The sequence below is a fragment of the Pleurodeles waltl genome, chromosome 12, assembly GCF_031143425.1.
Source record: "Pleurodeles waltl isolate 20211129_DDA chromosome 12, aPleWal1.hap1.20221129, whole genome shotgun sequence".
Lineage (NCBI taxonomy): Eukaryota > Metazoa > Chordata > Amphibia > Caudata > Salamandridae > Pleurodeles > Pleurodeles waltl.
The window spans coordinates 355,553,145-355,568,246 of record NC_090451.1 but is presented as its reverse complement, the minus strand read 5'-3'; the positions used below and the strand labels follow the sequence as shown (position 1 = coordinate 355,568,246).

Sequence of the window (15,102 nt, the reverse complement as noted above, 5' to 3'; positions counted from 1 at the left end):
TCAGCCTTTAGCATATTGGGCAATTGGTCGAGTGCCAAAAGATTTCCTGAAATCCATCAAACTGGTGAGGGGGAGGGGTATGAGGGGTGGATAGTACAGATCCTCATAACAATATGGCCATTTTGTGGTTCTACAACAAGCAGTGTTGAGTGGGGTCCTGGATCCTGTGTAATGGGGTGCTATAGCTCTACAGGGACAGAACATCTTAGTCACCAAACATCCAAGAGTGTCTTCATCCTGTAGTGACACATGGCATCTTTGATCAGTGGGGCATGCCCTGGCTAGATCTGTTCACCTTCAAAAACAAGCTATCATAAGTTTTACCTGTTGGAGTTTATTTTTGTTATATATATTTTTTTTTCAGCATTCTGGCTGGAATGGGAAGACTACTCGATGCCCTCTTCTGTTTCTAGTTTCAAAGAGGATCACCATCCCCGTCACAAGATATTCTCAGTGCCTTGGCCTGGACAAGGAGAATTACTCCAATCAATTGAGCCTCTCTATTTGTCCTTTGATCTGGGTCCTGCTTTTGGAGGACATACTATCTCTGCAGCAAGTTGCCATTCTGAATCAGTCTCCCGTCTACACCTCAATCATTAGAGGTTTGCATCTGAATGCATTTAACTTGCTGATAGGTAGTTGATGTCATCATTGCATCAAGACAAGCTTCCATTAAATTAATCTATGCTGGGCGTTGAGATGTATTTTCTGCCTGGTGTTGTTCCTGAAATACTGACCCCTAACAGATCAAACTTCAACAAGTTGGAACACCAGCAATCCAGGACCTGTTTCACCCTAGTTATGGTCTGGTCCTTGGTTACTTCTTCTGGTTCAGAGAGGATCTTGCTTGGCAGTTCAGGCTGGACTATTTCCATGAGGAGCAGGGTCAAGCCTGATTTGCATACAGCTTGGTCCAAACTGAGGTGGCATGGTGAGCAAAAGAATGATTTGTTGGGGTGCTACCCAGAGCAATTGCCAGTGGTTAGACAAATTGCAAGCATTCCTTCCATCACCTTTTTTGTGTGCTTAAGTCAGTTACTCTGCCAGTGATTTTCCCCACCTCCACTCTTGAAAGATGAAAGGCTCCATCAATTGGTCTTTTAGGTAGTCAGTCTGCGGACCAATATTGTGGATGATAAGCTCGTTGTGACTTTTACTGGGCCAAGGAAAGGGTACGCTTGTACAGTGCGGTCTGTCAGACCTCATGCATGATAACTTTGAAGCAAGATAGTTTTGAAACCAATTTGTAGCAAACAAGCAACCAGTAGAATACCCACAAAATAGACTAGTAGCTGAAGAATGCCAGACTGCTGTTTTTAAATGTGGACTAACCCTTGCCTGGTAGCAGTAAGAGGTGTGTTTTTTTTTTTTTTTTTTTAAACTATTTTTATAATTTTTTATTTTTAAACCACTCCTTTGATGGAAGAGATGCTATGATCTTGCTTGCTTTTCATTATGAATTGTTTGATTGATTGGAAGCAAAGGAGTTCACCTGACCATACTAATTCATATTTGCTGGCCCTGTCACAAGTTGCAGAGGCTTTTTGATAGATTAGTGCAAGTTAGCTGGAAACTTGAGAGACCATATTGTGAAGAGAAATAAATTAAAGTGTGCATGAAGTTTCGTTTCTGTGGACTGGCTGCTACCAAGCCTTCTTTCCTCCAGGGAATAACAGACCTGCCAACTTATGAACATTTTTCATCATGTGAGGAGGGGGTGAGGTCTCAATGGAGGCGTAGCTTAGTACCGATTATAGCCATAGGAACTTTTTTAGTTCACACCTCGCCCCTCCAACACCAAAAAACAAAGCCTTGAAGGCTGTTGCTGCTGTCCTGAAGAGATTTCACATGCTGTAATGTACATTGGCTACTTAGTCATGTGATTGTTTCCTCATTGGGTGAGCATGTGATGGGAGCCGATATTATGTGACACACGGTGGGACTGAAATGAAGTTTCGACTCCTAAGGCGTTACCCAGTTTAGCGTGTTTCTGCCGTAAATAGAAAAACTGAATGGAACTATTGAGGTTAAAGAAGTGAAACCATGGTTAAAGGTGGTGTTGAGTAGTACTGACAGGTATCAGAGCTTTAGGGGTACATTGCAGTTAAATTTTGCCGTGGTGTAGTTTATAAAGATTTGTTTGTACTTTGCTTTGTACAGATCGAGAACCCTGGATGCTTTTGGGGTATTATCAGAAAAGGTTTTGGAGCAATACCAGAAGATGCAGAGGCTTATGAAAGATTGTACATGGAGCTGAATCAGCTTTACAGTGTAACATACAGAGACATTGAGGAAATAAAGCCAAGTGCTTTAGAGAAAGGACAGGTACGTTTGTAAGCCTTTTTAAACGTAAATAGCTGATTGGAAATTGCTAATTTAAAGTGTGGTTTCCAATCAGCAGTAGTAAAGTTTATTTTTTTTTTCCTTTTTTTTTTTTTTTCTTTCTTTCAAATAAATGTAGACACACAGGTTATCTAAAGTTATTAATACTGATATATGCATTGCTTTGGAGAACTTAATTTGTATTATTTGAAATACCTTTCAATTTGTCTTGGGTCTGGAGATATCCATTTGAATGTATATGTACAGATTAATGCTGTATTATTCTCACCTGTCAAGATGGGTTTTGTGAATGGAGAATGATCGCCTGACTTGACACTGGAAAGCATGTTTGTCTGCCTTCAATTTTCCCTTAGTAAGCTGTACTGTTTGACCACTCCCTCTTAGTACGTGCCTGTGGCTGCAGTGGTTCCTTTTTGTATTGGCTAATCTTAAGAGGAATAGGGTCAAGACTGATTTGCATATGGCTGGGTACAAAACTGGGGTGGCATGGTGGCAAGAACGATGGATTAAACCCAGCTCTGTGACTGGAGGTGAGTGTTTGCATTGTTCAGCACTCCGTCCATCATCCTTTTGTAGTACCTAAGATGGAGGATTGGAGGGACAGGCCCAGAGTCCTGTTTGGAATGTTCTGGGTAGAGCCCTTCTGTTCATGAGCTCATTTTGTAATGGGACAGACAGAGGTGTGTTAAGGAAGGAGATGTGACTTTTTTGAAGATATGGTTCTCCCTGTCTTTCCTAGGCTTTCCTCCAAAGATAGGCAGCCTCCCTTAACTTTGTACTTTTTGTTTTGTGTTGCTCCAGAGGGGAAACACACAGCCCCCCTCCCCACCCCCCCTTTTCCCTCACTCTCTGCCTTCCTGCTCACAATTGTGACCTAAAGCACTGCTAGACCAGTTTGGGTGAAAATATCAAAAGAGCAAAACTGACCAGAACTGATCACAGAACCTGAACTGAAAGAGTATACAAAAGGGACAAATGTTCAGCCAGTGTGCCAAGAATTCCTGACCAAAACCCAGGGATCTTCCCCAGTGGTGACCCGGAGATTGTTTTGAGCTCCAGGTTTGTGGTCATGAGCATGAACTCCCATTGACAAGTTTGTTAACAGTAACTCTGGAAGTATGCTATTAAATTTCCAGAAAGGTTGCCTCTGTTCTTCTAGGTAGAGGGCTCAGGAGGTGCATTAGAGGTACCCCAGTACATTCTGCGCTGATGAAGTGATGGCAATGAGGGAGCCCTGGCGCGACAAATCAGCTATGAAGCTGCCAGATGGATTGAGACCTGCACCACTGCACAGAGTGAGTCATTGGAACTTAAGGTGTCCTCCTTACACAGGCAGTTATGCTGACACCTGAGGCTGCATGTTTTGAGGAATTTGAGAGGGTGCGCCCCACAGCACTGTCTAGCACCAAGAAATGTCTGTAGTACTGCTTGAGGGGGGGGGGGGGGGGCGGATGGAAATGATCTATTTGTCTAGGGGGAAAAATGCAACAATTTTCCATGTCCAATAGAACAATCAACTTGTCCGACCTACTTCCTTAATCAGTTGCATTGGCTGACATAAATATTAATGAATTTTTCTTCTAATAAACATGACCATCAAGATAGATACTTTATAAGAATGCTAAAGCAAAGCTTGGTTATATTGGTGAGAAAAGATATATGATCCTTATTCACCCAAAAAGTATTGAAACACAACACTAAATGATCTTGAATAACTGACTTCAGATACACAGGTTTGGACACCCATATCCGAAAAGCAAGTTGTAGCCCAAGCCCATTTTCACCTTCATCCATGTTGGTTGTATGCCAAAATAGTGTCTCCAGAAACATCGTAGCAAAATACTGTGGTTTATATTGAGGAAATAAATGCAGAGCAGGTCATAGACAAAAAAATATTCTTAACCCCTCTGTGCTTACCTTCTTGATGTTTGTTTTACCCATGATATGCTTGAATCCATATTCATAGTACCTTGATGTTCCCATAAAGAAGGTGATCATGATCAGAAATTCTTTGAGACTGGAGAAGAGCTACCTGTCACCAGGTGCCATAGGTCATGTTCGAGTATTGTTTGGATAGTACAGGAAGCATTCTAATATTAGTGTTGCACAGTATTTGAGGCTCAAGGTTCAGTATTTTCAGGGTCACTGCTCAATTACCACAACAGCAGTGGTACCCAGATACTTCAAAGTTCAATGCCAGCCTATATTTCCAGGTGATCATCCAATGGTGCTAAACTTTGTTTACCATTGTTTAGAAAAAATGAAAAAATCTGACAGCTCAAACTTCCTTGTGCCCCAGTTAACACATTGCCAATATGTTTCGACAGTGTAACACAGTGCCACATGTAAAGAGCCGTGGTTTGGGGATGGGAAACAGTTGTCATGGCAATGTTTTTTTTTTAACAGGGTAAACCTGAAACCCTATTTCTACATTATCATTCTGCGCAATATGGTAAGTGGAACACATGTGAATTTGGCATGGGAATCAATTCCTGTTTCCCACACATTTATTGTTCCTCAAAAAGTCATTAGCTACCTGAAAGAATTGGTCGTCAAATGTGCTTTATCACCTTGCACCGTCGCAATGTTAAGCTAGATGGGGAGCACAGAAAGCAATTGCTGCTTTTTAATAGATAGGTACACTCAGAACAGGTAAAACAATGAGATTAACTCTTTTTATTTTATATGATAATCCTGAATCTTTTATCAGGTAAGAAAAGTTGATTAGTGGTAATCATTATCTGCAATGCACAAACTCCTTCACCAGTTGTCAGTCAAACCTGTATGGAGACATTATGGTGATTCTGATCTCTTACTAACTCGGATCTCAAATTTCTCTTACATCTGCCTGCTTCCATCCCAATTGGTTCTTTCCCTTTAGCCTTCCCTTACTTTATTTATAATTGTACTGACTCACTACCCAATTGTAGTGGCACACAACCCCAGCACAAATAAGCCCCCCCCCCCAGTGCACTGCCACAGAACTCCACTGAACAGACACACAATGAAGCTACTGAGAGATGCTCTGCTGCATAGAACCACACATCACATCCTGCACAGATGCAAAATCTTCCTTGTAAAGGCACCCTACTGCAGGCACACTCCCCTAGATGCACATTCCCTCTTACACAGACCTACGTACAGCCACTCTAGATAGATCCATGCTCCCCATTTTGACAGACAGACAGGGGCGGCTCCTCCATTAGGGCGGAGGAGCATGCACATGCTCCCAATCTGCGTGGGAGTGCCCTGCCTGTCAGATGTTAAGATTGATTACAAGATTGGCAGATGGATCCACAGAGCAGTAGTGAGCAGCAGCCTTAGATGCAGGATCTCCCACGATGGCAGCACCATCCAAAGTGCCCAAAGGAGCCAGACAGTCCACTAAAGGTGGCTCATAAGTGGCCTCCTGAATCAGCCTCAGTCTCATGGGGCACGACCGTGAATGAACCCTCAAAAGAGCGAATGGATAGCTGAAGGAGTGACTAAGAAGACTGGAAGATGGACACAAATCCAGACCCGACAGCCGACAGTGTGCACAATCCCTGTAGTGCTCGAGGCATTGAATATTTTGGTTACCAGCTCTCCAAATAGCTTGGGGAAGTTGGTATTTAATATTGACTGTATCCCAGCTGAGGATCTTGCTATCTGGAGAGCATCTGTCTCTCTAGCTGATGTCAACACAAATTGTTTCTGGAACAATAGTGCCTTTGGCCTGCTCAACTTGTCATTTACATTAGTATCAATATGAGGCCACGTTTCTGCTACCCTTATCTCGTGTGTGTGTGGGTGGGGAGGGGAGGGGAATAAAACATGTCCTCCGCACGTTACGATCTTAGAGACTGAAATTGCGTAGGCAATTCATGGTCACATACCCCAACAGCTTTGTTCGTTCAGGACCACATAACTTCCATTCGAAAGTACATGAAATGCTGGATGAATCAAAGGGACGGGAGTACCCTTCAGAAAACAGGCCAAGTTTGCCACCCCCGCACTGCAAAGGCCATGAAGGGACACCTGTTTGCAAATCATTGAATGACTAACTGTAGTCTCACATTTTCTTCCATTAAGAAAGACCTCTGTTTTGCCGTTCAGACACTTATATTCAAAAGGCAACTCCCACTCTTCTTTAATATAGCTATCACCTAGCTGCTCGTATCTGCCCACGGCAAGATGATTCAAGCGTTTAGAAAAACAAAAGGTGGAAATAGGCAGATTTATACTGCCATGTACTAGCCATACTGTTGATGGACTTTCTGCAACTGTGAAAGGCAACTTCTCTAACTTTTCATTGTGAAGCATGGTGAAACTTGCTTCCATTTTAGCCATCGTCTGTTGTTCCCTGGGTAAGTTAAAAGCAGCAAACAAGTCACTACTGTTAATATACTTCCATGGAACGCGGCCGTTTTTCAAAATCTGTAGTGTCCAACCTAACTGCATTATGGAACGCAGCTGACTTTGTCCATGGTGTAAAAGGGACATGTCATTTTGAATTATGTCAATTGCAGATGACAGTGTTATTAAGGGAATAAACCCTATTAGACAGAGTGTTCATGCCATTATCGACAACAGTCTTTTCTAAATTTTCTTCATCAAGCTGCAGTAAATGCACAGCAGCTTCCATTTGAGACATTTTTTTCAGAGCTCATTGTGTATGGCATATATTAATCTTTTAGAAGTGGCATTCTCAGATCTAACACAAAGTCCTGTAAATCTGTATCTTCAGAAAGAGTATTACGATGTTTCTTAACTGCAGCTAAGGTGTTACCATGTAACCACTGTTGGCACAGTTTTCCCACACTGTATGTAGTTACTGTACCAGAGTATTGACTCTAGACAGAGAAGTTTTGGCCGGCTACTCTTGAAACCCTGAGTAATTCACAAAACTCGTGTGACACTCATTTGTGTCTATTGGCTATAATAATCACCCGCCAGGACTGGAAAGTGAAGAATTATAAGTACCAGCCTGAACCTTTGCATATAATTCTTCCACTGACGTTGAGGCAGGACTACCAATTGGCAAATTTTGCCGGTGTGGAGATACTGGGCACATTAATTTCCTTAATTTTTGCTAACCCTAGACAGGAGGTCTGTTGAATGGTGGAACTTAAAAAGATAATTTGTACAGGAATAAGGCATGCTCGGAATAAAGCTTCCCTATCCTGAATTTGCCAATCTTGTGTTCCCCATACACTTTTTACATCAATAGTGTTCTTCCAGTATTTGTAACCTTTAACTGCAAGTTGGGAAACAAAGGACTCTGAATCACATTTGTGTTTGCAATATTTTCCTAATTTTAGAAGGAGGTACTTAAAGTAGAAGGATTCTGTGTTCCACATGTCATGCCCAGAAAAATGTGAATTTATCTGAAAAATGTTTTGGGCTCCCCACAGGTGGAGTTGAACAGTGTTCCCAGTATGTGTAATTGAATACTGATCGGTGTCTAGTTGCATGGTGCAGGTAGTAATGTCCTCAGTTATTACAGCGGAACATTTCCCCATAATTTGTGTTAGTGTACACGGCATCACTTTCAAATACAATGTAATCCTTCATTTCGTCTAACATGGAATCAACTGTATGGACATCCCAGTCATCGGTTACAACACCAGGTGTTACTACATCAGTCATTGAAATTTTGAAGACCTATGGAACTTGAGTGACCTCTGTAGGCCCGTATATATCAAATGGAACTTTAGCCCACACAATTCCATCAGGAATTGGTACTGCTGAAATGTTCACACGGAACAAGTCTCTAGGGACCGTATGCAAGGAAAGATATGGAGTTAGAACTTCATCCACAGGCGCAACAGAAGAGCGTTCAGGAAGGTAATGACCACTTATAAACTAGAAAAAAAGTCACACATCCAATCCATAGAAAAAATGCAAGCGAAGTCAGAAATAATCACAGATATTTCCATGGATAAATTAAATAGTTATTCTTAAGCCATATGTACAGCTTACATGTCTTTGAAACAGTGTCAATAGCAGGTGCGGATGAAGTTGTGGAAAAATTATCAAGGTGGATGAAATAACCAGAAGCAGTCTCTGCAAACACCGGAGGCAATGCATTACTGGTAGAAAGATCAACTTTGGGTGGATGCTCATAGTAGACAATGTCGACAGATTGTGGTGTTTTGGAGTAGAAAACAGCCACATATAGGACATGTTTTGTTGTTGAAGTGGTAACAGGAATCAGCAACAACTCATTTTCCATCCTCCCCATGCTCGAGGAGACATTTGTAGCATCGTTCGACATGCTTGTGTAGCCAGAGGTATTTTTGTTTCTTCTTTGAAGAAGTATGTCCTGTTGGATATTGAGAGGGGATCGGGAACTACCCAAGGGACATCTTGGTCTACTCTGCAGGATTGGCCAAATGATATAGTTTGATGTTGTCAATGGAGACAGCTCATTTTGCTTTGGACCTAGGCAGCGGTGGCAGAATGACAGTTCTGCTACCTTGTATTCCCAGGACTTCGACTGGTGCTATGTATGATGGCCCAGATTCCTTCTTCACATTAATCTTCTCATGAACCAGATCCCTGACTTTAGGAATACAGCCAGTAGAAGTTGTTGGCAAATCACTTATTCCTAAGGTGGCAGCACTGTTGGATGATTTATCACCACAAAATTGCTGAAGCTCCTGCAAGACAGTGAGATGTTAGTTTATGTCAAAAGGTGTATCTTCTGCCACCAAACCAGGGCCATCCAGATCTGGGATGTAACTAGGTATCCCAAAGAGAACCTTTGGAGTGCATCCTCCCAAGGACCTTATTGTCCGGTTATTCAGTGCTCTCTGTACCCCATATAGGTGATGAAGCCAACTGCTGCCAGAACCTAGTATTCTAGCTGTTTAGGACTGCTTTAGATCTCGATTCCTCCTCTCCATGACCACATTTCCCTTGTGATGGTAGGGTGAGTAGTAATGGAGTTAAACACCCATCGTCCCCATGGGGTCCCTGAATGTCTTGAAGGCAAAAGCAGGGCCCTGGTCCGAATGGAATGCAGCAACTGGTATGTACTGGTATAGATCAGCAAGTCTTTTATAACAGTTCGAGCGTCAGCCGACCGCTGAGGCCGTACCCACAGGAATCTAGAACAAGAATCTACAGAGACTAAGATGTACTTATATGCCTCAGGTTGAAGTGGACCACAATGGTTCAGGTACAAACATTGTAGTGGCCTATTGGACACTAAGAGGGATGTCTGCAGAGGGCGTTTGATGTTTGAGCCCTTTATCTGCTGGTAAATGTCACAACAAATTACATTGCTTGGTCTGTTTGTATAGACCTGGCCACCAGAAGCGTTTCCTGTAAGAGTGTTATTGTGGCCGCAACACCAGCATGTGCAGAGGCAAGACCCTTATGCGCTGCTTTGATTAGATCTAATCTCTGGTCTTTGTTGGGGATCACTCAATCTCCAAATCCAGGAAGTGTTGCATAGGCAACATTCCGTGCACTGATGTGATATATTTTGTAGGCTATGCTTCCAGGAGAGGCTTGCCTTAAACCAAAGCTTTCACGGCAGCCAAATGTTCATTAACCAATCTCTTCTGAGAACAAGTCACTGCAGCAACAGAAGCTGTAGCTACTGCTTATTTGTCCACTGAATCCAGCGTGGGTGTAATGCATTAGTGTTAGGAACGCTAGCTTTGGTGACAGCCTCTAAGGCGGGCACCGGGGTAATTACAATAATGCGTTTCCCTTAGGCAAGTGGCCTCTCCTCAATGACCGCCATCTGAACTTGTTAGAATTTTCTCTGTGGGTGCAAAATGTTATTCTGTATTGGAGTATGAATGTGATTTTATATGCTATGGGCACTATGTCACCTTTATTAAAGGCGACAGAAGTGAACCCAAGGGCACCAGCAATTATTCTGATGACCAAATTTGTTTTTTTGTCACTGGTGTGTAAGTGTTTTGCTTCTAGCATGTCCTGTCGTAGTCCTCTAAGGATGCTTGTGATTTTACTGTCCAGTGTCTCCTAGAAATGTCAGGGATATTAAGTCCATCAATCAATGCATTTATAGAGTGCACTACTCACCTGCGAGGGTCCCAAGGCGCTGGAGGGCGGGGGGGGTGGATTACTGCTGCTCGAAGAGCCAAGTCTATTTCATCCACAATTTGCACACTGGTGCCCCATTATAAGTCCCTAGTATATGGTACCTAGGGCATTGGGGTTCCAGGGGATCCCTATGGGCTGCAGAATATACTTTGTCACCCATAGGGAGCCCAAGCAAAGGGTTCTGCAGGACTGCCATTGCAGCTTGCCTGAAAAGGTGCAAGAATCCTTTCACTGCCACTTTTCACTACACCAGTTCATTTATAAGTCACCCCCTATGGCAGGCCTTCTAGCCCAGAGGGCAGGGTGCAAAATACCTGTGTGTGAGAGCACCCCTGCACTAGCAGAGATTCCCCCACGAATTCCAGGACCATTTTCCCGGACTTCGTGATGGCAAGGATGCCATTTTACATGGTTAATGGACATAGGTCACTACTTATGTACAGCTACATAATGGTAACTCCAAACGTGGGCATGTTTGGTATGAAACATGTTTGAATCATACCCCAATGCTTCTGCAAGCATTGGTTGTATCATTCCATGCACTCTGGGAGCTCCTTAGAGGATCCCCAGTATTGCCATTACAGCCTTCTGTAGGTTTCGAGGTAGCCCAACCTGCTGCCACCTCTCAGACAGATTTCTGCCCTCCTGTTGCTTGAGAAGCTCAAACCCAGGAAGGCAGAACAAAGGATTTCCTTTGGGAGAAGGGTGTTACACCCTCTCCCTTTCGAAATAGGTGTTACAGGTGGAAATAGGTGGGAAGGGTTGCCTCGCCAAGCCACTGGAAATGCTTTGAAGGGCACATTTGGTGCCCTCCTTGCATAAACCAGTCTACACCGGTTCAGGGACCCCCAGTCCCTGCTTTGGTGTGAAACTGGACAAAGGAAAGGAGAGTGATCACTCCCCTGTCCATCACCACCCCAGGGCCGGTGCTCAGAGTTCCTCCAGAGGGTCCCTGGGTTTTGCTATCTTGGATTCAAGGTTGGCAGGTAATTCTTGAAGCATCTGAGTGGCCAGTGCCAGTGGCTGACGTCTGAGCCCCCTTCGAATAGTTTTTCACTCAGATAGGTGTCCAATCCCTCTTTCAGGGCTATTTAGGGTGTCTCTCCTGGGTTGTTCCTCCGATTCGGATTGCAAGACTCTGCACCCTCCACTTCAACTTCTGACTGAAGAAACTGCATCTGGACTCTTCAGGACCATACAAGCTGCAACAAAGCAGCAAGATGCCTTCTGAAACATTGTATCTCCAGCTCCTTCCAGCAACTGCAACATTTCCCCAGTTGTGCATCCTCTGAGGACAAGCCAGTCGTAGGCCTGCATCAGAAGAAAGAAGCAATCTCCATTGGAGTGAAGGAGTCACTCCCCTGCTTCTGCAGGCACCAACTTCTCTGAAAACCGTGCCTGCATCCCCTTTCCTGCCGAGCTGTGTGGATCCTGCCTCAGAGGTGGTGGACTGAAAAGGTCCTGACGGTCCCCCTCTTCCAGCTGCCCAACTTGGGTTGAGGTAAGCCCTAGCCTGCCCACGCAGGACAGTTCCCCCGTGCACTGTGTCCTTTGCAGCTGCCAAGGCTTGTTGGCATCTTGGCATCTGGAGGAGCTCTGGGCAACACCCTGGGGTGGTGATGGACAACAGAGTGGTCACTCCCCTTTCCTTTGTCCAGTTTTGCGCTTGAGCATGGACTGGAGGGGTCCCTGAACCAATGTAGACTGGATTATGCAAGGGGGGCACCATCTGTGCCCTTCAAAGCATTTCCAGAGGCTCTGGGAGGCTACCCTTCCCAAGCCTGTAACACCTATTTCTAAAGGGAGAGGGTGTAACACCCCTCTCCCAAAGGAAATGCTTTGTTCTGCCTTCCTGGGCTTGAGCCGCTCAAGCAACAGGAGGGCAGCAACCGGTCTGTGAGGTGGCAGCAGCTGGGGCTGCTTGGAAAACCCTAGAAGGCTGGTTTGGCAGTACTGGGGGGGTCCACTGTGGCACCCCCAGGGTGCATGGAATTGTAAAACCAATACTATAATCAGTATTGGGGTACAATTCCCAGATGTTATACACCTTACATGGCAATATTCGGAGTTACCATTGTGAAGCTGGACATAGGTATTGACCCATGTCCAGTGCACGGATAAAATGGCGTTCCCCACACTCACAAAGTCTTGGAAAATGGGCCTGGACAACGTGGGGGCATCTCTGCTAGTGCAGGGGTGCCCTCGCACACAGGTGCTTTGCACCTAGCCTTCAGGGTTAGAAGACCTGACATATATGTGACTTATAAGTGACCTGGTGCAGTGAAAATGACTGTGAAAAGTGCATGCACTATTTCACACAGGCTGCAATGGCAGTCCTGTAGAAGCCTTTGCATGGGCTCCCTATGGGTGGCAAAAGATATGCTGCAGCCCATAGAGATCCCCTGGAACCCCAGTGCTCTGGGTACCTAAGTACCATATACTAGGGACTTATAATTGGGCACCAGTATGTCAATTTGGGATGAAATACTGGGTTACCAGTATGTAGTGACAAATTTGGGAAACAAGAGAGCATCCGCACTGGGGTCCTGGTTAGAAGGATCCCAGTGACACAGTCAAGCATACTGACAAACAGGCCAAAAACCATGAGCACTGGGGTCCTGGCTAGCAGGATCCCAGTGACACAGTCGAACACACTGACAAACAGGCCAAAAATGGGGGTAACCATGCCAGAAAGAAGCTACTTTCTCACAGGTTGTCTTCGTGAATGCTGCCGAGTAGACTGGGTCGAGGGTGTGACCTACTGAGTGAGTGGGGAGGTTTGCTAGTTGCTTCAGACTGAGGGTGGCAAAGTTGTCCAGGAGGATTGTGGTGTTTGGGTTGTCGTGGTTATAGAAGTGAAAGTTGAGGTCACCGACTAGGATATAGTTGGTGAAGGGGAATGCTTGTGGGGCGACTAGGTTGGCGATGGTTTCACTGAGCTGGTGCTGGGGCCCGGAGTGGACTGTAGACCAGCATGCCACAAAGGCAAGTGTTACGATTGGTCTGAATTTGGAAGGGTATTTGTTCAAGGGTGGTTGGTGGGTTTGGCTTCTTGATGGTGGTCGACAGGCAGAGGGTGTTCCTGTAGACTATGGCAACATCGCCTCCTGGTTGATTGACTGTCTTTGTGGACGATTTTGTAACCGTCGGGGACGGTGGTGGCGATGTCCGGGGCAGAGGTGGGGGGGGATTCAGGTCTCTGTGAGGAAGGTGATGTCAGGGGCGAGCGAGTCAAGGAGGTCCCAAACTTCTACTGCGTGTTTGGCAAGGGCGTGGATGTTGAGGAGTATGCACTTGGGATGTCTGTGTGGGTGGGGTGGTATGGCATGCTGAGGCAGGTAAGAGAGCAGAAGCAGCAGGAAAATGGTCCATGTGTATTCTTCGGAACGGCTTGGTGGCAGGCTGAGGATCTTCCAGGGTTGAGGGCGTGTAGAGTGTTGTCGTCATATTGGTGATGGGGTGTGAGAACCAGGATCTGTGGTCATGGGCGCGGTCCAGGTGCGGACGGAGGTAAATGAGTTTACTGCTCAGCGGTCGCCACTAAGAAGGGGATGGAGGTTGGAAGGCTAGAAAGCACTTTGTAGGGAGGGGCAGCAGCAACGGAGTGCGGGAAAACTGCAAACAGCAATAGCAGCAGCACAGGAGTGCAAAAAGGAAAAATTTGATGCTATGTCCTTTCTTGTGTAGTGGCTTGTTTGAAGGCTTTAGCTAAAAATCATGGATTTTAGCCCTTGAAGATAATTTTGTCTACCCGTCTATGCTTTAGCATCACAGAATACTCCCTATACTGCTTGTGAAACGGATTATCTGGGTTGGAGACCACCTTGAAACCTTTTTTTCTTTAAACCTGATTTGGCTAAGAAAATGTTCAGAGGTTGTCTTGCAAAAGAGCATTCCATAGCTGCATAAAGAGTTATTAGAGTTCTTTTTGTAACCCCTATATGGCATCTACTTCAATGTAAATTTAAAGCAAAGAATGTTCCTTACTTTTGTGGACAACTGGAAGCATTATTAGAGTAGTCAGCAACCCATGTTTGTCATTTTAGGCCCGTCTGCTATATTATAGGTTGTGAAGAAGAGCAGAGTATTGGAGTAACGAAAAATTGTTTATGCAGCTTTGAAAACTGTGTCCTTGCCACCTCCACAACATCTTTGCAGCCATCATCCTGGTGTTTGCCAAGTCATGTTGTTTGCGTTTGAGTGAAAATATATGAAACTGTTGCAGCCATAGATGTTGACGTTGAGCGAAGTGACAAACTTAAGGGGCATTTAAAAATAACTCTGAGCTAAAGCATCCTTTATTTTTGTATCAAAGCATTTTCAAAGCAGGGCCTGCTATGGGGTAAGGAAGAAGAGCATGTTATGTGAGTATTTGAATAATCATTACATTTTGAGAACCGTGTGTTATTAGATACTGTTTAATATGTTGAAGTCTTTCCTGCTCGCCTCTTCAAAAAATGTGTTCATATTCTATTGATTTCATGCTTTCAGCAATTAACTAATTCTTTATTAGGTCTGTGCTGTTTTTTCTGACGAACTCAAATGCTGGTGCAGGGCCATTATAGAATCTTTCATGTCAAGTGGAGATGACTTCCTAGCAGAATGTTTTCTTGTGGATTATGCAAAATATGTTCCAGTGAAAACCAAAAGGTAAGAAGCTTATATTTTGTTCAAGCTTTCCTTGTAAACCAAATTGAT

The 15,102-nt window shown here is 44.5% G+C and overlaps 1 protein-coding gene across 1 annotated transcript in view; it reads left to right on the top strand.

Annotated features, from left to right (window-relative positions):
- LOC138267129 (putative ATP-dependent RNA helicase TDRD12) overlaps positions 1–15,102 on the top strand; it is a 924,858-nt gene that overhangs the window by 83,336 nt on the left and 826,420 nt on the right. The window contains exons 3-4 of the mRNA XM_069215983.1: positions 2,161–2,325; positions 14,918–15,054. Of these exons, the coding sequence (XP_069072084.1) occupies positions 2,161–2,325; positions 14,918–15,054 (302 nt within the window). The remainder of the gene's footprint in view (positions 1–2,160; positions 2,326–14,917; positions 15,055–15,102) is intronic.